The 24920-nt window shown below is 39.1% G+C and overlaps 4 protein-coding genes, 1 long non-coding RNA gene and 1 pseudogene across 5 annotated transcripts; 4 read left to right on the forward strand and 2 right to left on the reverse strand.

The window, feature by feature from the left end:
• Positions 1-8649: 8649 nt before the first annotated feature.
• Positions 8650-9195, reverse strand: LOC112179892 (annotated as a pseudogene).
• A 4950-nt stretch (positions 9196-14145) lies between these two features.
• Positions 14146-15792, forward strand: LOC121050682. Its single transcript, XM_040511528.1, has one exon. It carries the CDS (start codon positions 14146-14148, stop codon positions 15790-15792), a length of 1647 nt encoding a protein of 548 aa, XP_040367462.1.
• A 704-nt stretch (positions 15793-16496) lies between these two features.
• LOC121050802 lies at positions 16497-17094 on the forward strand. The gene is made up of 3 exons (XR_005803937.1): positions 16497-16653; positions 16756-16861; positions 16982-17094. It is a non-coding gene; the product is annotated as an uncharacterized LOC121050802 (long non-coding RNA).
• Positions 17095-18089: 995 nt separating this feature from the next.
• On the forward strand, positions 18090-20769 carry LOC112179893. Its single transcript, XM_040511529.1, has 9 exons — positions 18090-18307; positions 18453-18665; positions 18753-18844; positions 18924-19037; positions 19123-19569; positions 19668-19841; positions 19963-20232; positions 20350-20641; positions 20750-20769. Exons 3-9 carry the CDS (start codon positions 18755-18757, stop codon positions 20767-20769), a joined length of 1407 nt encoding a protein of 468 aa, XP_040367463.1. The 5' UTR covers positions 18090-18307; positions 18453-18665; positions 18753-18754.
• LOC112179894 lies at positions 20638-22507 on the forward strand. The gene is made up of 6 exons (XM_024318382.2): positions 20638-20641; positions 20750-20923; positions 21034-21141; positions 21308-21377; positions 21476-21574; positions 21715-22507. The coding sequence occupies exons 2-6, from the start codon at positions 20781-20783 to the stop codon at positions 21805-21807; spliced, it is 513 nt and encodes a 170-aa protein (XP_024174150.1). The 5' UTR covers positions 20638-20641; positions 20750-20780; the 3' UTR covers positions 21808-22507.
• Positions 22508-23332: 825 nt separating this feature from the next.
• Positions 23333-23860, reverse strand: LOC121048867 (kiwellin-1-like). Its single transcript, XM_040511981.1, has one exon. It carries the CDS (start codon positions 23858-23860, stop codon positions 23333-23335), a length of 528 nt encoding a protein of 175 aa, XP_040367915.1.
• Positions 23861-24920: the final 1060 nt, after the last annotated feature.

Below are 24920 nucleotides of genomic sequence, written 5' to 3' on the forward strand. Positions count from 1 at the left end.
CGTGCACGGAACCGTGGAGGTAAACGTGTGAAGAGAGAGAGAGGCCAAGCCTCCGGTTATGGTGGTAACGCCACCAAAGGCAATAACCGTCTACAAAACGCCCCCCGAGCGCCTCGATCAAGGGAATCTGACCATAATGATGCTTGTCTCAGATGTGGATTAAGTGGACATTGGGCAAAGAAGTGTACTGCATCCCAGAACGTTGCAAACGCATACAAGATGTATCGTGAAGCAAGGGAGGCAAATTACATGGAACAAGAAGATCAAGATGGAGATCTCGATCTAAGGGTGGAAGACTATAAGGATCAAGACCCAGAAACTGGCGATTTTGATTAAGTCTTTCTATTTCCAAGAGATGTAGGCAATTGCCATATTATTTTTGTAGTAGATGCCACTGCTATTAGTCTTTCTTCAAAGTAGGCGCATGCAATGTGGGTGTGATGTCTAGGAAGGTTTTGAGATTAGTGGTACTTAAGTGAGCCTCGCTCCACCGACATCTCTCTACTCACCTGGTCACATTTACATTGGAATTATCGAAAGGAGTTAGACGACTACCATTGTTTTGCATTAACTAGTTTATTGGATTAGATTTCCTTTGGTTCAAGAAACGATGATGTAATTCCGTTTGGCTTATTAATAAAAGTTGAGTTCTTTTCTTTATGACTCTTTTTTTTAATTACGAGCTCTTTCTTTTAGGAATGGATGAACTTCAATGTCTTGCGGATAGTGTGACTACGCACACCATTCTACGACATAGGCAATTATTCTTAGAGATGTTGCCTACATATTCATCTGTGACTACGATGGATGGGCCATCAAGTTTAGTTCAAGGACATGGAATGGCCCAATTCCTTTTGCCCAATGGCACCTTGATTAAAGTCACTGAAGCTCTCTACGCTCATAAGGCGAATCGAACCTTATTGAGCTTTAAAGATATTAGAGCCAACGGATTCCATGCGGAAACGCATAGTGAGAACGGAATAGAATTCCTTTGCATTACCTCTAATGATTGCGGAAGAAAGCGCATCTTAGAGAAGCTTATGTGTCAATCTAGTGGACTTTATGTTACTACAATTCGTACCCCGTGCTATCATCTGTAGTCGTTTGATAGCACCTTCTGCGAGACCATTTTGGGTATGAAAATGGGGAACAGGATGCTCTACATCAATCCCCAGTGACATGTAATAGTCATCGAATGTTTTCGATGTAAACTCCCCAGCATTATCAAGTCGAATTGACTTAATAGGATGGTCAGGGTAGTGAGCCCATAGACGGATAATCTGGGGGAGGAGTTTAGCATAAGCAGCATTTCGAGTGGACAGTTTTGAGAAATAAAAGTTAGCGCAACTCCAGACAAGGGTTTACCGAACTTGTTATGCACACCCAGCTCCGTCCGCTAATGTCCCGTCACCAGTGCACAGTACCTGCATTCATACTGTTGTAGGGGTGAGCTTTCGTCCTCGCTGCTCAACAGGAACTCTAACTCGACTAGGCATGAAACCAATAAATAGATTTTGGAGCTCCAGTGTGAAAATAGGCTTAAACCAAGTAATTAAAAATGAACGACAAACTTTAATATTTTCAACTTGAAAACTGATGCATGATGCTTAAATAAATACGGCGCCAATTCCAAGTGTTACCTGATGGCCGGTCCCATAGACCCACTACACGACCTTACCTCAAATTCATTTATCACCAGGTAAGCGTAGCGAGAACGTCCACTACCTAGCTATACACACGTACCGAGTCCGTGATTGCAGATACTCGGACGACCGGTATAGCTAACCCTCCGGAGGTTTAGGGGATCGAACCCAAGGAAGTCAGTGCCCCTTTCGCTCTCAAGCCATCACATCTCTCACAATTTGGTTAGTATGCATTGTATTTTAACATAACCAAACCGTACCACCCATCATGTATATTTTAACACAAGATATAAAGAAACAACTAACCGAGGAGAGTCCTGAATCCCTACCTGGATTCCGATGCTTTCTCTCACGTACTCCGAGAGTTGCGAACCTTCTGTTCCTCGGGTAACTGGAATCCTAAATTCTGACATTTAGATAGTCAATATCTTTTGAACAACTAAACGAAATCTCGACGATTAATAAATCGTCTAAATCTACTTTTCCTGGTTTGACCAGGAGTTGACCAAGGGTTGACCACCTTGACCATTTGACCATGTTTGACCAATCGAGGTAGACTCGATAATTACCTAAATTATCGAGCATTGACTTGAAGTTACGTTATCGGCCAAACATATATTGAGTGTATCCGATTATCATGGCCACCCAATACATGTATAAACATTAATTTCTTTCTTTACTTATTATCACACCACGAAATACACAAACAAACCAATAACGACGTCACTAACGAAAGATCTCAAATTTACTTAACCGTTTAGCCACATAGTAACTCCATTGAATTTACGACGGACACCCAAGCTTTATAGCTTCACCAAAATTTTGATTTTTCCACAACCCATTCCTAAATTCTAAACTGTTATCACCGTAACAACAACAACCACAATCAGACATGATAGTCATAATCCATTCACATCGACACACAACCCAGTCTGCACATGCAATCGAGCTTATACACATTCAAACAACCAACTATCCATTTCAAGGCCACAACAACAGGTTATCCACTCACTTTCAAACTCAACCTTGAGTAACCAACTTAGAACAAGCATAATATAATTTCAGCCAAACAACCCATTCAGTTCATCTAACCCCCAAGTATTATACCAAGATCAAAACTTGGTTCGAGAGTTGAAATATACCTTCAAGAGCTACTGTGCGCAAGCTCGATTGAACAGGGACGATGATGAACTGGGAGTCCAACACCAGCTAGCAGTTCTTTGAAATTTAGCTTCAGTTTAGAACGACAAGCATCAACAGGTGGAGACGAAATGCAGAGCGAACCAAGAGAGGCCAGAGAAGTCGCCTGCGTCGAAGAACAGAGCCGGAACCGAAAGGAATCCAGAAACCCAATTCATCAAAACTCACTCCAATCCGAAAACTAAGTATCAAATCGTGTATAACATGACGAAGGGATGAATTTCCATACCGAATGAGCCTTGAATGGTGGCAGGAAACTTGCAGAAACTGGCCAGAGCAGTCACTGCACTCACCGCCGCATCTCCCTCCTCGTTCCGTGCATGGGCGATCAGAAGCTACTGGGATGTAGGCGATGCAGAGGCGAAGGGAATGGTGGGTATGCGTCGTCGTGAGGTGGCCGGAGGACGGCGTTCTGGCCGGGTTTTCTTTCTCGGGTCGGTGGCGTCCGGTGCAGAGAGCACCAGGTTCTATTCTCTCTCTCTCGATCCTTCTGGCTCTCCCAACAGAGCACACATGGATATATAGACTGATCTAATTAAGGATGAAAGGCTAGGATCAAGAGGTGGAGTCGGTGGATGGCTAGGATCGCGCCATCTATTTCCTAATTTCTTAGTTTAATTTCTAAAATTCCTCAACTTCAGAAAATAGTTAAAAATAGCTCGGGTATCCGGAAAATTCCCCGAAAATTTCCACGAACTCGTCGTGCCGTATACTTTACCATCTACCTCCTAAATTGAGGATTTCACCTTATGTAAAATTCTGAAATTATTCTCGAACACTTGACAATTACCGAGATCGTAAATAAATAATTTGTCGAACGATCTCAAATTAAGCTTGATAAATTTTCCGGGGCTCACAGATACTCGCCCTAGAAAGAGAGCGAACGAGGCACAAACAAATCCTTTGATCATCGATACTCAAAATCTGTCCCATGATAATGTTCTGGATTATGGTTATGTCCAAGAGACATCATTGGGGGATGCCTCAATGTCAGAACCTATCCCTGAGAACGTAGAGATCTCTGTTAATTACACTAGTGTACATGGGATGTGGGAAAGAAACTCCATCATCATTGATGATGTATTCGCGTATTCAGTGGCGCGTGAGATTATTGAGACCGATGACATCGAACCACGCTCCGTTGATGAATGCCAACGTAGAGCTGATTGGCCAAAGTGGAAAGATGCGATCTAGGCAGAACTTGATTCTCTAGCGAAAAGAAAGGTATTCGGACCAGTTGTGCCAATGCCGTCCAACACCAAACCAGTTGGTCACAAATGGGTATTCGTTAGAAAGCGTAATGAGAAAAACGAGATTGTAAGGTACAAAGCTCGCCTTGTGGCGCAAGGTTTCTCACAACGCCCTGGAATCGACTACGAGGAGACCTTTTCTCCCGTAATGGACGTCATAACGTTCCGCTACCTTGTCAGTTTGGTAGTTTCCGAAAAACTGAACATGCAGCTTATGGATGTGGTTACTGCGTATCTATATGGGGATCTAGATACAGAGATATACATGAAGATTCCAGACGGAATTCAGTTACCCAAATCAAGTGGCTCTAAACCACGGAGAGCGGTTGCAATTAGATTGAAACGCTCACTATATGGATTGAAACAATCCGGACGAATGTGGTATAACCGTCTAAGTGACTACTTGATTGGAAAGGGATATGTCAACAATGAACTATGCCCATGTGTGTTCATAAAAGGGACAAGTTCCGGATTTGCAATAGTAGCGGTTTATGTCGATGACATGAACATAATTGGCACCCTTAAAGAGTTAAGGGAAACCGCTGAACACTTGAAATCCGAGTTTGAGATGAAAGATCTTGGGAAAACACGGTTTTGCCTCGGTTTAGAACTCGAGCACCGTAGAGATGGTATCCTGATTCATCAATCAGCTTATACCCAAAAGATGCTTAGGCGTTTCAACACTGATAAGATTAAGCCTTCAAGCACCCCAATGGTCGTCCGTAGTCTTGATCCAAAGAAAGATCAATTTCGCCCAAAAGATGACGATGAAGAAGTGCTAGAGGCAGAAGTGCCCTACCTAAGTGCAATAGGTGCATTATTGTACTTAGCATAATGCACAAGACCGTATATCTCATTCGCTGTGAACTTGCTAGCTAGATATAGCTCTGCGCCTACACGACGCCATTGGACTGGTGTTAAAGATATCTTTCAATACCTAAGTGGTACGATCGATATGGGCTTGTTCTATCCCTACAGAGAGAAGATGGATTCGGACCCATCAAGTGCCAGGGACGCCACACATGGTGGACTGCGTCCCCTCTCCCCATCCCAAAACGATATAAGTGTTTTGGAAGGTTTTGCTGATGCTGGGTACCTCTCTGACCCACACAAAGGTCGCTCCCAAACTGGTTATGTTTTCACCATGGGAAAAACCGCGATATCTTGGAGGTCTACAAAGCAGACCTTAGTCGCTACTTCTTCGAATCATGCAGAGATTATTGCTCTTCACGAAGCAGTTCGTGAATGTATATGGCTTCGATCCATAGTTACGCATATTCGAAGCAATTGTGGTTTGAAGTCTACCACAAATGAGCCAACGAGCATTTATGAGGATAATGCTGCTTGCATTGAACAAATGAAGCAAGGCTACATCAAAGGCGACAACACCAAGCATATATCGCCTAAATTCTTCTACAATCAGCAACAACAGAAGCTCCTCAAGATCAAAGTGAACTAGGTTCGATCTGAGGACAATGAGGCAGACTTGTTTACTAAGTCATTGCCCAAATCCACATTCGAGAAACATGTGGCAAGAATTGGCTTGCGGAAATTATCTGAATTCCCATGATCGTAGTCATCAGGGGGAGGCGCAGACATCAGGGGGGGATGTCTACATGTTCAGCTCGAAACGTGAAGGGTGTGTTGTGCTCTTTTTCCCCTTCGACCAAGGTTATTTTTGTCCCACTGGGTTTTTGTTACTCGGCAAGGTTTTTAACGAGGCAACGAGAGAAGCACCACGTTTGGACAACACAAGGGGGAGTGTTTAAGGATATCTCTATTTGTGTTTGGCCCAAACTCTAGGTTACTTGACCTAGTGGTAATAGGGTTAAATTAGAAGGATCTAGATTCCTATTCAATGTACGATTACTTTCCTTGTACGATTGAGATTCTATGTATTGTAATCCTCTATATAAAGAGGCCCCTATTATCAATGAGAAGACACAGCAAATTCCTCTCAAATTCAGTTTCTCTAAAACACTTTGAATATTATTGAAAAACATTCCATTTTATTGACTAGTTATCCCACGCCTTCGTCAACTGCAACTGAGCCCCAATTTCAATAAAGATCATGCACTCTAATACTTAGCTTGTTCTGAAAGTGATTGAATTTGGGTAAAGAAAGAGAATCCAAATGGTGGGGATGGTGGTGATCTTGTGTATTCGATAAATTTCTATAACTCCGCTACAAATCCTAAAATTTCTTGTTCTTGATCGTCAGAAGTTCCTCAGTTAAAAATACAATATTCAATTATAATTGATGGTTATATCTAGGTCCGGACCATCAACAAAAGATCTGGGTTATAGAATAGTGCAGAGGTCGTGGTAATCCAATACTTGATTATAGTCAACAATAAAAGAAGATCTGGATCTCGACGGATCTTTCAATCGATGGAATACTGAATAAGGTGAAAACTACTGAAAACAACGGCCTAATCCATTAACGCGATAGTACTAACGATCGGGTTCACGAGGAGCATTTCTAGAATTCATTCAGTTTTTATGCCTCTAGAGAAAGTGGTTTGTGGTTGATGATAGGCGAGCAAGGAGAGGACGATGAATTTTTTTTTTTTTACCCTAATAGGCTAATAAATAACAACGCGTGGAATTATCAATATTGCCCCTCCATTATAACGTCCGTTGGTTGCGTGAGTTGCAGCCATTGTATTCCAGATCTCTTGAGTTGACCTGCTGGTGCCTGGTGCGTGGTACTTGGTGCCGAGGACTTCAACAGCTATTAACATTTAAACAATGAGGGGATAGTGACCTAAAGAAAGCGCAGTAGGGTGCAAATTTCAGGGGGTGGGCCTCTCTGTGGGTCACATTGTCACAACTTTCATCTGCAGCTTCTCATTCCCCAATACCCCAAACGCCCTTGCATTTAAGTGAAATTCTAAAATTACCCTAATTTTCTCGTTCATTGGTCGGACTCTTAACTGGCTGACACTGTCTTCTCAGTAGGACAACCCGTCTGTGGTAACTTGTCCTTGCCGGAGAATGAAGGATGTTCAAGTGTCGGAGCCGATTAGGAGCGGACGTCCGCCGAAGTTGAAAAGCTGAGGATTAAATGATGTGTCAGTCATTCATTGGTTGAGTTGCTAAAGTCGTTAGCATGTAGCCCCACCCACTACTGAATCATCTTCCTAACACCCAAGATGCTAGCATCAAACATCTACAATAATGGAATAGTTTTCTATTAATATTGGGGTAACTGACGTAAATCTTTCTAAATAAATCACAATCAAGCTTTCAACGACCAGCCAAGGGTCGCCACGTGTTTGATCTGCATTTTTCAAGTGCTTTTGATTATTCGATCAACCCAGAAAGAAAGTATGTTCTTTGCTCTAGCTAGATTCATCTCCAAAGATTGGTTTCAGTTTCTTTTTCTGATGGTAGCTAGGAGGATTGGTGGTGGTAACTTTTCAAGAGTAGCTAGCAGGATTGGCGCTAGCTGATAAAGTAATATGAGGTTCACATCCAAAACCAATTGGCAATGGATAGAATGACCCAAACCCTTATAAACATACAAGTAAGGTCCCATTTTTCCCATGTGGGATGTATATATTCTCAACACGCCCCCACACATGGAGCCCATGTGGCCATTTGAGGTTCACATCCAAAACCAATTGGCAATGGATGAAGTGACCCAAAGGTCCACAAGTAAGGTCTCATTTTTCTCATGTGGGATGTATATATTCTTAACACGCCCCCGCACGTGTGACCGTTAGGCATGCACACGTGAGATAACTCGCTTTGATACCATGATAAAGTAATCTAGGGTTTACATCCAAAACCAATTGGCAATGGATGGAGTGGCCCAAACCCTTATAAACCCACAAGTAAGGTCTCATTTTTCTCAACAAAGTATAGAAAGCCCCGATCAAATTAACGACAGAGCCAATAGAGAGCAACTATAAAGCACAACATATGAAACCACCAAGACCGAACAAAGGAAGCTCAAAGCATAAGAGAAAAAGTTCTCAGAATTAGCACATAGAGTTGAAGTGGAATCTTCAGGGCCATTGTTCACCAAGAATGTAGCACATTCTCCAGATTCTGCTATACATGAAGACATAAGTGGCAGTTTGAAATTGTACAAAAGAGACAATGGTTTGATCTCCAGCAATAAGTAGAGGACCGTAGGATAACTTCACTGCAGTATGCAATTCCATAAGGTGACCCCATTTTGGTTCCTCTTTTAAACCATGTATACTCATAAGAGCAGCTTCATCATTGACATGCAAGATACAGTTCCGCTAGGCAATTTGCACTTCTTCATTTCAAAATGTAATATGTTTACGCCCTTATCATATGTATAAGGCTGGGAAACAGATTATAAAAACTGAACAAAACACAGAAATAATTGAGTCCATGTTGGATATTGTTCTATATTTCACAACAAACTTTTTATGTATATATAACAGAAAGATTTAACATATTAACTTTCTATAAATACTTCCAAATACATAGACACACATAAAACGACAAAACTAAGCATCATCAAACCCTATAGAAGAAACAAAAGTAAGTAACAACTTGGACATACTCTAATATAACTAAGCATCGGACCATGTAATATCCAAACCACCCCAGTTGTCCTCAGATATACCGAAGGCTTTCCAGGCAGCCTTGGAGGCATCAATGTTGTTGGGAGAAGGAGGCTGATAAGCATCACATCCCTCAGTAGAGTCACACTCATCTACCACCATGGCTACCACACTCCGCCCATCACCATTAATTCTGATGTTGTTAAGGCATATTGATCCACCATTGTACGTAACAACCAGTGGATAGTGCCACAACATGTACTTGTGATATTTGCCATCACATTCGGATGGGCCTCCTCCATCACCTTCTGCCTCAAAGCTGTTGAGAGTGAGGTATGCCTGGGTGTTATACGACATTGGCGGTGAGCATGTGTATGTTGGGTACAGTTTTCTAGCTTTGCAGCAGTCAGAGTCATCCTCTTGGTTACATTATTCAAGAGGGGGCTTCTTTCCTCTAATCCTTCCACTTGGACGACATTGCTGAGCTTCACTAACAAAGCAAATTGCTAAAAGGAGAATGACTAGAATAGACCCTTTTGAGAAGAAGCAAGTCATTTTCTCTATTTGCCTTGGCCTCTATTTATCTCTTTGCTTGTAGATGTGCAGGATGCTTGATGCAAGGAAGCAATTGAGGATAGGTATTTATAGCTTTAGAGTAGTAGAAGATAACAATCAAAAGTTCAGCGCATCAGATCTCTTATATGACATCACTTGCAGACCAAGGGAAACATTAGATTGGGAATTTCTCCCATTTTTTCAGTTGTATAGCACGTGCAGACCATTTGATTCAAGTAAATCTGATTTTACTGAGGTCAACATCTTTTTGGTGTTCCTCACCAAACGCCCAAACGATTAACGGAAACATAAATCATAACAAAGCGTGTATACACGCGCTGTTAAACACCCCAGGTGAGCACCCACTTGGGTGGGTGGAAGAAGCTCCGCATTTTGGTTCCTTTTATTAAACTGTAGTCATCAAGAGTCGCTTCATTACCGTATCTAGTCATCGCAAATTCTAAATGCTGTTCCTCTATGTTTCATGTAGTAATTTACGGATCCGGCTCCTCTAAAGTGAGGAGAGTGTGAATTTACTTCAATTTCATAAAATCTAGACTCTCTGTCTAATCTAAGGGTCCTCATAATTAACACATCACTCTTCTATCAATTTTTAGTTTTTCATCTAAACTCTAGTTAACTTGTGGTTAACTCTAAAAAAAAAAAAAACAAAACAAAATTGGGGATTTCTGTGAGTGATAAAATCCATTGGTTACATGTGCATCATATCGTATTAGCAGAGAGTATTTGGTAGAACATGATTCCTACCCCTTTATTTAACATTGAAAATTGGAAACAATGGTTTGTCATCTCTCCGTCGGTATCAAAGGACCAATGAAGAATCTAAGTTCCTAAAGCATTGAGGTAATGTGCATGGTGAATTCATTTGACTAAATGATTATTGATGAGTCTGTGATCATTGCTTCATCCTGTCACACCTGGATGAAGCCAGCTTGGTCAGTCACCGATTTGTAGCTTTGAAACTTCAATTAACTTATCTAAGACATGGATTGAATATGTGATAAATCGTAAGCAGAGACGTTTGGAAAGTAAAGAGAAATAGAGAAAGAAGCAGATAGAAGGAACTTGACGCGGAGAAGAAACATGACAGAGAAATCCCTAATTTTTTTTCTAGAGTTAATGGCAAGGTAGGGTTTAGATGAAAATTAAAAAATTGATGGGAGAGTGATGTGTTAGTGGTAAGGACCATTAGATTAGACAGAAAGTCCAAAGCTTAATTGTCATAAATTCTGTGTAACACAAAAGATAAAATTACCATAACAAAGTATATGTTCACTACTACAAAATATGCATCACACAACACCTATCAGACAAGAGATTAAAAATTGACCGTCGTCTGATAACGTGAATTCCATCCTACAACGCTATTAATGAAGTTCTGTTGTGGGAATACTACTAAATTAAGAACTTTTTCTTCAGAGTTCTATCACACAACACAATTATGCATGTTCCGTTATCTGAATGACACAAAATTTAGCGGCATATATCTCGCCATCACTGAGCTCAAAATTCCCACCCAAGACAAGTTCACCAATTTAATCACACAACACAATTATGCATGTTCTGTTGTGTGAATATTGCAAGATACAACAGTATTGCTATATTTGTTGTATGATTAGAGCTGGGCGCCAAATTTTGCTCCAAATTTCGACTAGGCGCCAATGTTGTAAAAAGTTGGCACCTTCTACTAGGTATATCTAGTGAATGATATAACAAATGGTACAACAGAATGTAGACATTCTGTTGTGTGAAGGCTCAAATCTATTTGAATTGCTCCCTCCAAACCGAGCTAGCTAGGCAGCCAAATTTCCCTCTCTACTTTGACATTATATACTCTTGTACGACAGTTGTTTCATTATCTGTTGTGTGATGAACTTAATTCTTCTATGACAAATTTATTGAAGTATTCAAGTCTTATTACCAAACCAAGCAAATATTCTCACCAGCCAAACCTACCAAGCAAACTGTCGAGAGAAAGAAAAAAAGAACCCACTAATCCACTATCAGAACTCTCCCTCTCGAAACTTTCTTTCCCCTCTCGATCACTATCACTCTATCAGAACTCTCCATCACTATCAAATCTTTCTATCCCGAGTCCGAACACTGTCAATCACTCTCAATCGTTCTCAAAACCTAGATACCCGGTTTTCTAGCCCGAGTCAGAACACTCTCAATCGCTCTCCAAACCCAGATATCGGGTTTCTAGTCTGACTTCTGTTACCAAATTGCAGTCGAAGATCTCAAGAAAACAATCCAGACCCTCGCCGCCGACGTCCTCCCGGTCATCCTCAACTGCCTCTACGATGCCTTCGGCGACCCCAAACCCGCAGTCAAGAAACAGTCTTTGAGTCTACACCGATTTGACATCCACCCATCTCACCAAAGGCTCAAGGACGCCGACTCCGGCGTGGTGGAGGGTGTCGCTACGCCATTGGGTTAGTTTACTGGGTTTGTTTATTAAATTCGATCCCTCTATCGATTCTTTAATCTGAAATTTTGTTTACTGGGTTTGTTGATTATAGGGAAATCTCAAAGCTTTACATACAGAAGAGAGATTGGATTATAGAAACTGACGATTGACAAGTCTAGGCGACTCAATTTCTGTTTGTTTGAGTGTTTGATTTGTGGTATGCTTTCTTAATTTTCAGCCCATTCTTTTCTTCTTGAGTGTTTGATTAAGTGTTTGATTAAGTTTCTCTGCGAGTTTTGGTCATTCTAGGCTACTTTCATTTTGGATTTTTTCCTAAAAGATTGACAATTGGATGGTGAATTGCTGATTTGGTTGAGTAGACGAGTTTATACTTGATTAGTGATTTGAATGTCAAGTATGGGCACATTGATTATATAATTGTTGTTTGTTTTTACACTTGTGTCAGATTACTACTGAGAATATTTAGCTCAGAGACAGACAATAGCAATTAAGATGGGTGGATGTCAAATTTGAGTTTTGGTCATTCTAGGCTACTTTCATTTTGTAGTGATACAGACAATAGCAATTATCTGAGCTAATTGTTGGATTTTTGAGGTTCTTTTTAGCTGCTTGATATTGTTTTCCATTTCTGGGTTTTTTATTTTGTGTTATTATAACAGTTTGCTTACGTCTACCAAAGAATAAAGGTGTGTTGTTCTTACAAAGATCTTTGATGTGCTTTTAGTGGTGAATGATATTGATTATCTATCGTGAAGACTATTAGTTATTGCTTTCATTATATGGATTTAAATTTGGTATTGAAAGTTATAATCTTTGAAAGGTACCGGTATTGAATATGCTTTGTTGGATTAGGCACTGAATTTATGCTGTAGACTTATTTGGACTGGAATAAGCCCAAGGCTTGATTAGTAAAGCTAATTGTTTGTAATGCTGTAGGACACCTTGACCATTTTAGAAAATACTGAAATTGTGTTGTTGGGAGATCTCTTCAGATAGGAGTTAAGATCAGGAAAGGGTTAGAAAATGAAATTCTAACAATGTAGTTCTTAATTACAAGATATTTGTTGATGAATATTTGTCAACTTCATAGTAAATTATTAAACTTGTGCTAGATCCGTGAAAAATGGTAATAATGGTTGGATATAGTATTCCAATTATACATGCTTGCTTCCCATACGAAATTTTAAAGGCTTGTCCTTTATACAAATTGTAGTTTAAATGTTTAATTATAGTTCTTGGACTTAAAATCTTAACTACTTATATTGCTTGCTTGATTTGGGGTTATGTTGGGGGATTAATTTGTATGATAGAAAGAAGATAGGGGTTTTTGGTTTATATGTAGCTATATATAGTTTTGAACATTGAATTTTTGATGTTTCACATTAGAGATAATACCTAGTACGTTCTCCTTCTCTTTTTCTTGAATATTGGATTATTATATGTTCTTTCTAGTATTTGTTCATTGCTCTTTTTATTTGTCATTTTCATGTTTGGTTTTAAGCTCTCTATTTCTTCATTTTCATGTTTGTTTGTGTAAAATTCCTTTTCCTCTGGACTATTTTGTTCATACTCTGAAGTCTGAATCAAGTGTCTGGTTTTCTTAATGGCTTTGATTCCTATAATTGTTCGTCATCTGCTACAGTACTTTCTATGTATGTTATGGCTTGTGTGCCCTGATAAGTGCTTCATGAATTGTCTCTATGTATTTCATGGTTATTGTTTTAAACATCATAACTTCTCCATTCATGAATATGAAAATGTTTTGGCCTACTGTACTTGTGGAAGTATATTCATTTCAAAGACCAAATATTGCTAGTTACTAATGCTTGGTACTTGCTACAGATTTAAGGTTTTACAATTTTGTACTTTGCTTTTTTGTTTTCCTTTCTGTTTTCCTTTTTGTTTTAGAGATAGAAACTTTGAGTCATGGTGTTTGTTTGTCTTTCAGCTTGATAGCTTTAAGGGTTTGAAGGTACATGCACTCCTATATAATGAATGTCTTTCTGTCACAGGGATTTCTTAATTGGAGGGTGTTTCGGACTATTAGAGAAGGTGTTGACTATTGCTGCAGGTGAACATCAATGTTTTTGATTGATTTGTTTGGTTTAAATTTATTGGACTATTGTTGTATATAGCTTGTCTTAATCATCTGTTGTTACAGTTGCTTTAACATGTTGTGCTTCTAGTTTCATTACTATGATATAGTATGATCATTAATTCTAAGTGTATTGTTTGATGTGAAATAATTTTGTCTGCATCTCTTTCTTACTTTTGTAATTGTGCAGTGTGTTGGCCTGTTAAAACATAGTTAAGTCATGTAATATTGTATAATTGTTGCGAATCACTTGTTAATTATAATAGGAACTGTTCCGGAAGGTATGAGTAAAACTGGTTCTAGTACAAGGCTTATAATAGGTACAATTTGCTTTTGTGTTTTCTTGATATAGCATTGATTAAGCTTGTCTTCATGTTTGTTTTTTTGTTTGTGCGTAGTAAAGATGGATAGAACATGGATAGTTGCAGATAGGAGATCTCGTGATTATAAGTTAGGGGTGATTCAATTCTGTAAGTTTGCCTTGGATAATGCTAGAGACCCAAATCACATTAGCTGTCCTTGCACGAAGTGTGGAAATGTAGAATATTTTTCGATTTCGGTAATTAGGGACCATTTATTTGTAAATGGAATTGATGAGAGTTATGATAAATGGACTGATCATGGGGAGGCTATCGTGGATTCAGGAACAGATGAAGATACCAATAGCATGGAAACAGATTCAGATCAATCTGATTCTGTGCAGTGTAATGAGGGGGTAGAATATGAAGTAGAATTAGGTAGTGACGTGGAGTTGGAAGATGATGAGGATGAAGGGCTTTCAAATGAGTGTAATGAGTTTAGACAGTTTGTTGATGATGCCAATAAACCGTTATACCCGGGTTGTGATAGGCACACAAAGCTAAATGTCCTTGTAAGACTTTACAACTTGAAAGCCAAGCATGGTATGAGTGATATCGCTTACTCTGATTGGTTGATTGCCTTTGCAGAGTTTCTTCCAGTAGGCAATGAGATACCTGCCTCTGTGTATGACGCAAAGAAGACCTTGAGTGCTCTAGGAATGGATTACACTAAAATTCATGCTTGCCCAAATGATTGTATTCTGTATAGAAAAGAGTATGTTGATGAAACTGAATGCCCTAGATGTGGTCTTTCAAGGTGGAAAATAGGTAAAAACTCGAAAGAGAGGGACAGTGTGCCTGCAAAGGTATTATGGTACTTTCCCCCTATTCCTAGGTTCAAAAAAATGTTTCAATCAAGTGAAACATGTAAGAGTTTGACTTGGCATGCTATTGATAGAAAACATGATGGCTTGATGCGTCATCCGGCAGATGCTGCTTCGTGGAAGTTAGTAGATGAAAAATGGCCGGACTTTGGTTCTGATCCTAGAAACCTTAGACTTGCATTGTCATCTGATGGGTTCAATCCCCATAGTTCATTAAGTAGCAAGTACAGTTGTTGGCCGGTAATTCTTGTGACCTACAATCTGCCTCCATGGTTAATAATGAAGAGGAAACATATGATGTTAACATTATTGATATCGGGGCCAAAACAACCAGGAAATGACATCGATGTCTACTTGGAACCTCTAATAGATGACTTAAAAATGTTGTGGGAAGGAGTTAGGGGAGTTTATGATGCAAGACAAAGTGAATACTTTACTCTTAGGGGTTTACTATTTTGGACAATAAATGATTTTCTAGCTTATGGTAACCTTTCTGGGAGTATTGTTAAGGGGTATAATGCATGCCCTATTTTCCTTGAAAAAACCGAACCTACAAGGCTAGTTAATGGAAAGAAAATGGCCTACATTGGGCATCGAAGATTTTTGGGAAGAAACCATCCGTATCGAAAGCAAAAGGCTACCTTCAACAACTTCCTTGAGCATTCACCTCCTCCTGTGCCTTTGACTGGTGAAGAGGTATTGTGTAGGGTAGAGGAGGAAGTTTTGAAGTGGCCTTTTGGGAAGAAATATCCTCAACCTCCGTATAAGGGTGCCGAGGATGAAAATAGGCCTTGTTGGAAGAAAAGTCTATATTTTTTGAACTTGAATATTGGAAATTTCTACCGGTTCGGCACTGCCTTGATGTGATGCATATCGAAAAAAATGTATGTGATAGCCTAATAGGGACCTTGCTAAATATTCCTGGAAAAACAAAGGATGGGGTGAAAACTCGGTTGGATTTAGTGGAACTGGGTATTAGATTAGGACTGCAGCCTAATTTTGAAGGTCCCAAAAAACACCGCTTGCCATTGGCAAGCTGGAACTTAACTCTAGATGAAAAAACATGTATGTGTGGGTCTTTTTTTAATATGAAGGTTCCTGAAGACTATTCTTCCAACATATCAAATCTGGTTTCCATGGATGATTTAAGGCTTAGTGGACTTAAATCCCATGATTGTCATGCTTTAATGCAGCAACTCCTCCCTATTGCCATCCGAGGTGTGCTTGAAAAGCCGGTGAGAATTGCTGTGATCAGGTTATGCCTGTTTTTCAACGAAATCTGCAGCAAGACTATCGATGTGTCAAGGCCGCCAAAAATCCAAAGCGATCTTGTTGAAACATTGTGTGAGCTGGAAAGTACTTTCCCCCATCCTTTTTTGACATAATGGTTCATCTAACGGTCCACCTAGTTAGAGAGGTGGAGTTATGTGGACCAGTTTTCTTTCGATGGATGTATCCATTCGAGAGGTATATGAAGGTGTGTAAAGGATATGTTCGCAATAGAAATCGGCCGGAAGGTTGTATTGCCGAGTGTTACATTGCGGAAGAGGCGGTTGAATTTATAGCAGAAACTTTTTTCAATGATAATACTGTTGGCATCCCAGCTGCCCCAAACAGAGAAGACAAGCCGACCTCAGGAGCTACGGTTGTCAGTGTCTATGGCAAGTTGTTTGACCAAGCTCATCTCTGTGTGCTTCAAAACACAGATGAAATCAGAAGCTACTTTAGGTAATTTACTGTCCCTCTATCTAATATTATGATTTATGTTAAAATTTTAAGTAAAGTGGACACTATATTCACTAACTATACCCTGTTTGTTCGTTGTTGCAGTGAACACATGGAATATTTGAAGAATGAGTTTCCAAGATTCGGAAATAATAAAAAGTGGCTTACGGACAAGCAAAACAAAACATTTGCTGATTGGTTGAAAGACAGGGTAAATGTTTTCAGTAGTTCAATCAGCTTTACCTTAAATCACCCTTTTTTTTTGTTTTTACATTACCTCATATAAATTGCTAATTATAAGACATTAACTGTTATGTTGCTAATTATGCAGGTTGCTGGTCAACTCAGTGAACCAGGTTGTGACATCCCCGAGATTGTGAGGTGGCTTGCAGATAAACCAAGCAATGAAATTCCAAAGTTTAGTGGTTACAAAATAAGGGGAGTTCAGTATAACACAAAGGCTCGTGATGATCTTTGATCGACACAAAACAGTGGTGTATACTTGCTTGCTGAGACACCACAAGTTGCAAGTGCTAGGGATAAAAGGCTAGTTACTGATGACATGAGCTTCTATGGGGTGATCAATGAAATATGGGAGCTTGACTATGAAAAATTTAGGATCCCTATATTTAAGTGTGATTGGGCAGAGAATGGAAAGGGTGTTCAAGTAGATGATCTTGGATTTACACTGGTGAATTTGAATAGGAAGGGTCACCTAAATGACACTTTTGTTTTGGGAAGATTTATTGAGCAGATCTTCTATGTTGAAGACCCTGTTGATCCATTGTGGTCAGTTGTTATTAGAATCCCAACAAGAGATTACTATGACTTTGAAACTGATGATGAGATTGGTAACATTTTAATTGATCACCATCCCGTCGCTGCTGCGATGCCATCTATTGACTTCTCTGGTCACTTAGCTGATGAGGAAGAAATGGGCTACCTGCGAGTTGGAAAAGAAGATATAGTTGTCGATGGATAATATGGCAGTTGCTTTTATTATAGTGCTGTTTTATTTATTTATTTCGTAATGAATTCTGATCTGTGTTTAAACTTCATTGAATGAAACTTAAGCTTCATATATTATAGTGCATGTTGCTTAGCAGATCTTGTACTTGCTTTACCTTTCTTGAATATGTTGTGTGCCTTAAATAACTCTGTCCAGGTATATTTGTGTTTTTTTTATGATCATTGGTAATTGATGAATTGCTTTTGTTATAAGTCCCTAATGTGCTTCATGTTTGTGCAGAAAATGGCGCCATCTAAATCTGCCCCATTACCAAGCAAGTCCAAGGATAAGACATTGAAACCAAAGAAGACAAAGACAAAGTCCAAGTTAGGGGACTTTTCATCATCAAGATCCTCTGAAGCATCTATTTCGAAGAAGAGGAAATCTAAGAAGAAGGATGATCAAGAGACGGGGGGATTGAAACTTCTGAAGCGGCATTGTGTCACAATGTCTCGTATTTCAAAGCGCAAAAGCTTAAGACAAAAGAAAATAGTTCTCTTTAACAGAAAAGGGACTCCATGTGGGAAAGTGGCAAAGGAAATGCAATCGTACATCGGTGTGTTAGCTCGCAGAAAGATACCATTAATAAGGAAAACATGGAGAGAAGTGACACCCGAGGAGAAGGAGAAAATATGGCAACGTGTGCAGGTATATAGTGTTGGATATGTGATGTTTATGCGGTGCTTATTAAAATTGGTCTCTCCTTATGCGTAAGACCAGTCAGTGATTCATTATATATTGAAGGAAGAGCTGAAACTTATAGGGACTTTTGTTGTATGCTTTGTGTAAACAGGTGCCATTTGTGCTTGGTCCTGAAAACAGAAAAATGGTAATTGAATCTGCTGCATCAAAATGGAGGGAGTTCAAGTCTCGACTCACTACAAATTACATTATCCCTTTCTTGGATGACCCAGAATCCTTAAAGTATCCTCCAGATGATTACAGATTTATTAATGCAGATCATTGGACTGCATTTGTGGCCGAACGGACAAACGAAAAGTTTCTGGTATGTTTTACATTATAGTTGTTATAGCCTAATTTTGTAATGGATGAATATGAAAAGATATTTAGTTAAGTGCATTTGTTTTGCAGGAAATGCGTAAGACCCAACAATTGCGGCGCCGCAAGAACAAATATCCGCATCGAATGTCCCGTAAGGGATATGCTGGGTTGGAGGATGAGCTGGTTAGTTAACAATATTTCTCCCAAGTTAGGTACTTGATTATTTTGAGCTTCGATTGTTATTAACTATTCTTTTTGGTAGTCTGAATCAATGGAGGAGGAAGAAATTGATAGAGCAACACTATGGATTAAAGCACGTCAGACCAAGCAGGGGACCTTCAAGGATGAAGAGACAAAGCAGTGCGCTGAAAAAATTGTGAGTGCAATCAAGATTCAGATCAATGCCTATATGTAATGTTATGTTGCTGAGCCGCTTAAGTTCTATACTATAAATGTGTCAGGTTACCTTGAAGGAGAAGGTTGCTATTGGAGAACTAAACACTAGCGGAAGTGATGATGTATTGACGTTGGCTTTGGGGACTCCTGAGCATCCTGGAAGAGTGAGAGGCGTGGGAGGTTATGTGAACCCCTCCATTTACTTCCACTTCCCTAAACGTAGAAAGGAGAGCATCCAAGAGGCGGTGAAAGTGAGTGTGCAGAAAATTCTACAAGAGCAAAAAGAGAAGATCATTGAAGAGGCCAAGGAGCAGATTTTACAAGAGCACAAAGAGAAGATCATTGAAAATGCTAAGGAGCAGATAATTGCAGAAGAAAGGGCATTTTGGATTGCTAAATTTGCAGAGCTAGAAGCAAAGGTAGATGGAAGGCGTAGTGGGACAAGCAACAAAAGTAATCTGCATGGTTCTGTGGGTAGTTGTTCACAAACCGATATTCCCGGTGTTGGTGAAGTGAGATGTGATGTGATGGAAGAAGCAGCGACTCGTTTTGATGGGAAATCAGTTCAAAAGTTCTAGCTGCATTGGAAGGAAAGCTGGTGCTTAAAAAGGTTTCCAAGAAGAAGGAGAAGGATGCCAAATCTGTCCCCATTAACCACAAACATAATGACCAGGGCAAGTTGGCTGAGGTGGTAGATAATGCAAAACTGGAAGAAGATCAAGCTCAGGTGCATGATGACCCTATAGGGTATATAGATTTGACAACAAAGCAAGAAAAATCAAAGGTATATATGTTGGTATATGAAACTAGTGCAAAGTAGTATAGTTATATATGACTTGGAAATTATGAATGAATATATGGTGTGAGTTGTTTGTTATAACCGAGTGTATTGTTGTTTGTTTCAGGTGATGGGAGTTGAGATTGATGCCAAGTTGGCATTAGGGTCAATTGACCATATTGTAGCTTTAGCTACTATTATGGAATGCGATGACTCCTCTCAAACTTGTCATGGTTATCCACTAGGGGATAATAATGTGCGAGTTTCAGTCTATTGTGTTGTAGATGAGAAAGCCTTAGTTCCATTTCCTGTGGCCGATGAAATACTAACTGTTAGGCAAGCCATGGGGAGCTGGGTAGCATGGCCAAAAGAGCTGGTCATAATGTCACATGACAAGGTAATTTCTCATTATAATTGATAACAAATAGGTTTCATTTTTGAACCCTATTTGCTCAATTGTGTAGCTATAAAGATTTGAAAATCTTACATCAGTTGAGTTCAATTTGTTTTGTAGAAATTTACCAAGGATAAAGCTGAGAAGAGGAAGAGAAAAAAATTGGTACTGGAAGAAGACGAAAATGCTAAGGTACTAATTAGCTTAAAGTCTTTAGCACCTTCCTTGCCAGCTCCATTGAAGATACTTTGCAATTGGGGTGAAGAGGCATTTAAAGATGGGCGTGCTATCACGTTCGAAATGGAGTCTGAAGTATTTGGGTATCAACGAAAGACGTTTATACTAGGATCAGATGTTGAAAGAATTGCTAGCATGAGGGAAGTTACTGGAAACTGCATAGTGTATACCAGAGGTAAATAGAAACTGATGTTTATATTCTTTGTAATATAAGCTATTTCCTTAGTTGTATAGATGTGAATTTCTTGTTGCTGAATTCAAACTTGGTATATTGGAATGTTAGGTACCTTCTTGATTTATTGACTCGATATAAAATGCTGGATATGGTTGCTTTTGTTGACCCTTCAATGATCGGTGCAATCCGGTACGGGGATGGTCATGCCCAGTCCCAGCATATCAAGGATAGGCTTTTAACGGCAAAACCAAACCAGATTTTCTTGCTGCCTTATAACGCAGAGTAAGTGATTCATTAAGGTTCTTTGTTATATACGTAAAACTTTGCATTTGTGTGTAAGTATTGATAAACATGGGTGGAGAATACAAATCTGATTATTTCATTATATGTAGTAATCATTGGATGCTTACTGTTGTGAATCCGGAGGAAAACACTGTCTATTTCATGGATCCGTTGAAGAGGCGGTTACCCACTGGAGAATGGAGATCAATTGTTGATACGTAAGTCATAGCTAGTCTCCATATATATATAGTACCTGCTTATTTCAAATTCATGTTTATAGTCTCCAAAATTTATTTATACTTGAACCAATATATACATCACTGTTTGCATGGTGTTGGGAAAAATCATGTGTGCAAGTGATAATGTGCTTGTTTTTTTCTTTAGTGCCATTGCTATGTATAATGCACACAGAGGTAAGAAAGGCAGGAGTTCAGTTTTGTGGAAGAATTTAGCGGTAAGTATGTTTGAGCTAGGTTGGAATTGAATTACCTTTTAAACTATTGCAGATTTTGATTATGTTCTTTTGTTGTTAAATGTATCTGCCTTGCTTAGGGTATTCCTCCCCAACCTAGCTCTACGGAGTGTGGCTACTTCGTGATGAGATACATGCGAGATATAATTGAAGATAAGGATCTATCGTTTGTTCGTAAGGTACGCGCTAGGAATGAGCTGTATATATATATATATATATATATATATATATATATACTTGTGTTACTAAAGTTGATATTCTCTATTTGTTTGAATGATCTGTATGGTAATGTTGGGTTGTTAACTTAAAACTGTTTCAGTGGGAGAGGAGAAGCAACTACATGTATAGCCAAGAGGACATTGATGTAATCCGGAATGAGTGGGCAAAATTTGTCGTCAAGTCATATATGTAGGAGCCATCAAGTAATTGGTTGAAGGAGATCGAGGGCAGTTTGTTCAGTTATATATATATGCTGATACATATATTCACATGCAGCATATGTGCATGTTTTTGGAACTTACATGTTGTATCAGCTTTTGCTTTCTTTCAATGTAATTAGCTTTTGCTTTCTTTCAATGTAATTAGCTACAATGCCTTCTGTGGTTTTATGGAATGGATGGATATATATATATATATATATATTATATATATATATATATATGAATGCTACCTCTTTTGGTACATTAGATTGTTGAATTAGAGTATTTGAATGCCTAAATCTTATATATTGTGCATTATTTTTGTGGAAATATTTCAGGTAAAGAATTGAAAATAATCAGACAACAGTCAATTACATTACGTTGTATGAATACGTATATAGCGTTAATCACACAACAAATCAATTTTAATCACACAACGGTACCAACCAAATTTTGTTGTCTCATTAAAACTCACACAACAGAACGAATACATATCTGTTGTCCAATTAAAACTCACACAACAGAACGAATACATATCCGTTGTCCAATGTTAAATCACATAACGGTATAGAAATAAGATGTTGTATGACTTGTGAAGAATTCAACAGTGAGCCTCACACATACAACAATTACTTATGATACCTGTTGTGTGAAGGAACAACCAACAACAGTCGCCATATTTTTCTGTTGTGTGATAAGTTAACCAACAACAGTGTGTACTTACTACTGTTGTCTGAGTGTTATGTTTCTGTTGTGTGAGAAGTTAACCAACAACAGCATGTACTTAATTCTGTTGTCTGATCACCATCGAAAATGCGCCGCATCCAATTTCTGGCATTGGCATGCGCAGAACTGGTGCAACGGTTATAAGCAATGCGTTGTGTCTATGATATTCAGATAACGGTGTTTCACCGTTGTGTGAGTGTACTCATCACACAACATCGAGATAGACGACAGACATGGTGCACATCACACAACAGATTTCCACCGTTGTGTGATGCAGTTTTTGTAGTAGTGGTTATCTTGTTAAAACTGATTTTGCTAACTTGAATCTTATCTATAATATTATTTGCTCTCTTCAAGCCATTATACTATTCTGGACTTCTAGTTGTGGTTAAGAATTTGACATTACTGATCCGCTAACTTGATATCAAGGTGAATTCAACTCAATAATGGCCAGAAGGGTGGAACACAATTCCAGTTTTCAGAGCTATTTCTTTGTCAATTTTTTCTTCTTTCTTGGTTACAAATTTCTTGCGTCAGATTACATGTATCTCTTTTATCAGATGTATTAAGGTTGGGAAGAAACAAATCATAAGATAACAAAAGCTTTAGCATTGTTCATATAAACAAAGAAGTCTATTCCATATTGACTTTTTATATATAATTTACTTATATAACAGATTCCATTTACATAGATGACATAAAACAACAAAATCAAGCAACATCAAACCCTGAAAAAGAAGCAAATAAATTCTAATTCACCTATGCGTCGGACCATGTGATATCTAAGCCACCCTAATTGTCCTCAGATACACCTAAGGCTTTCCAGACAGCCTTGGAAGCATCAACAATGTTGTTAGGACAAGGAGGCTGATAATCATGGTCTGCATCACATCCCTCAGTTGAGTCACACTCATCCACTACCATGGCCACTACACTGCACCCATTACCATTAATTCTGATGTTGTTATGACATCTTGATCCACCGTTGTACCATCCGGTGGATAATGCCACAACTGGAGTGTTGTCATTGTGATACTTGCCATCACATTCAGATGGGCCTCCTCCATCACCGCCTGCCTCAAAGCTGTTGAGAGTCAGGTATGCCTGAGTGTTACCTGACATTGTGGGTGAGCATGTGTATGTTGGGTACATTTTTCCAGCTTTGCAGCAGTCAGAGTCATCCTCCTGGTTACATTGTCCAAGAGGGGGCTTCTTTCCTCTAATCCTTCCACTTGGACGACATTGCTGAGCTTCACTAACCAAGCAGATTGCTAAAAGGAGAATGACTAGAATAGACCCTTTTGAAAAGAAGCAAGTCATTTTCTATCTGTATGCCTTTGCCTCTATTTCTTTCTCTGCCTGTATATCGTGTGGGATACTTGATGCATATAAGCATTTGAGGATGGGTATTTATAGCTATCAGAATAGCAGAAGATACCAATCAAGGGTTCAACACATCTTTTTCTACACAGTTGGGATTACACGTCAAGTTATTAGAGACCCCAATTGTAAATATGCTGTAAGACTATGCAGCTGCCACTTAACACCACAATGGCGTCCTTAGCTTTGTTTAATAAGAGTTTGTATAGATAGGTTTCGATGGCTGTTGCATGTTTTGAATATTGAAATGGAAGCTATTGTTTTTTCAAAGCATTGCTAATGGAGAAACACATTGTACCTGAAGCTATTGTAATGGAGGCATATCGAAGGGAGAAACATCATATGTTTTGAATATTGTAATAGAAGCTCTTTCCTTTTTGTTGTTGTAGGAGAATAGAATTGTGTGTTATCATTGATATTAGGAGCCCTTTAAATAGGGAGTTACAAGGTACCCAAAAAGGTAATAGAATCTGATTACAATTGAATACCTACAACACATTCCTATTACAATTCTAAACCCTAGTTTGTAGAGGCACACATTATGTCGATATCCTTCAACACTCCCCCTTGTGCCGCTCAAACTTGGTGATGACGCTTTGATTGTTGCCTCGTTAAAAACCTTGCCAGGTAACAAAAACCCTGTGGGACAAAAATAACCCTGGTCGAAGGACAAAAAGAGCACAACACGTCCTTCACTCTTCGAGATCGAACATGTAGACATCATGCCTCCCCCTGATGTCAATATCTCCCCCTGATTGCTACAATCATGGGAGTTCGGATAACTTTCTCTATCCGATGCTCTTCACATGTTTCTCGAAGGTGGATTTTGGTAACGACTTAGTGAATAAGTCCGTTACAATATCCTCTAATTGGATATGGTTCACTTCAATATTTAGAAATGCTTGTTGTCATTTCGATGGAGGGGAGGAGGAGTACGGAAGGTGGCATTTTGCCTTATGGGGTCTGATCCCACACTTCCGTCGTCTCTTTTTCTGTAGGG

The sequence above is a fragment of the Rosa chinensis genome, chromosome 7, assembly GCF_002994745.2.
Source record: "Rosa chinensis cultivar Old Blush chromosome 7, RchiOBHm-V2, whole genome shotgun sequence".
Taxonomy (NCBI): domain Eukaryota; kingdom Viridiplantae; phylum Streptophyta; class Magnoliopsida; order Rosales; family Rosaceae; genus Rosa; species Rosa chinensis.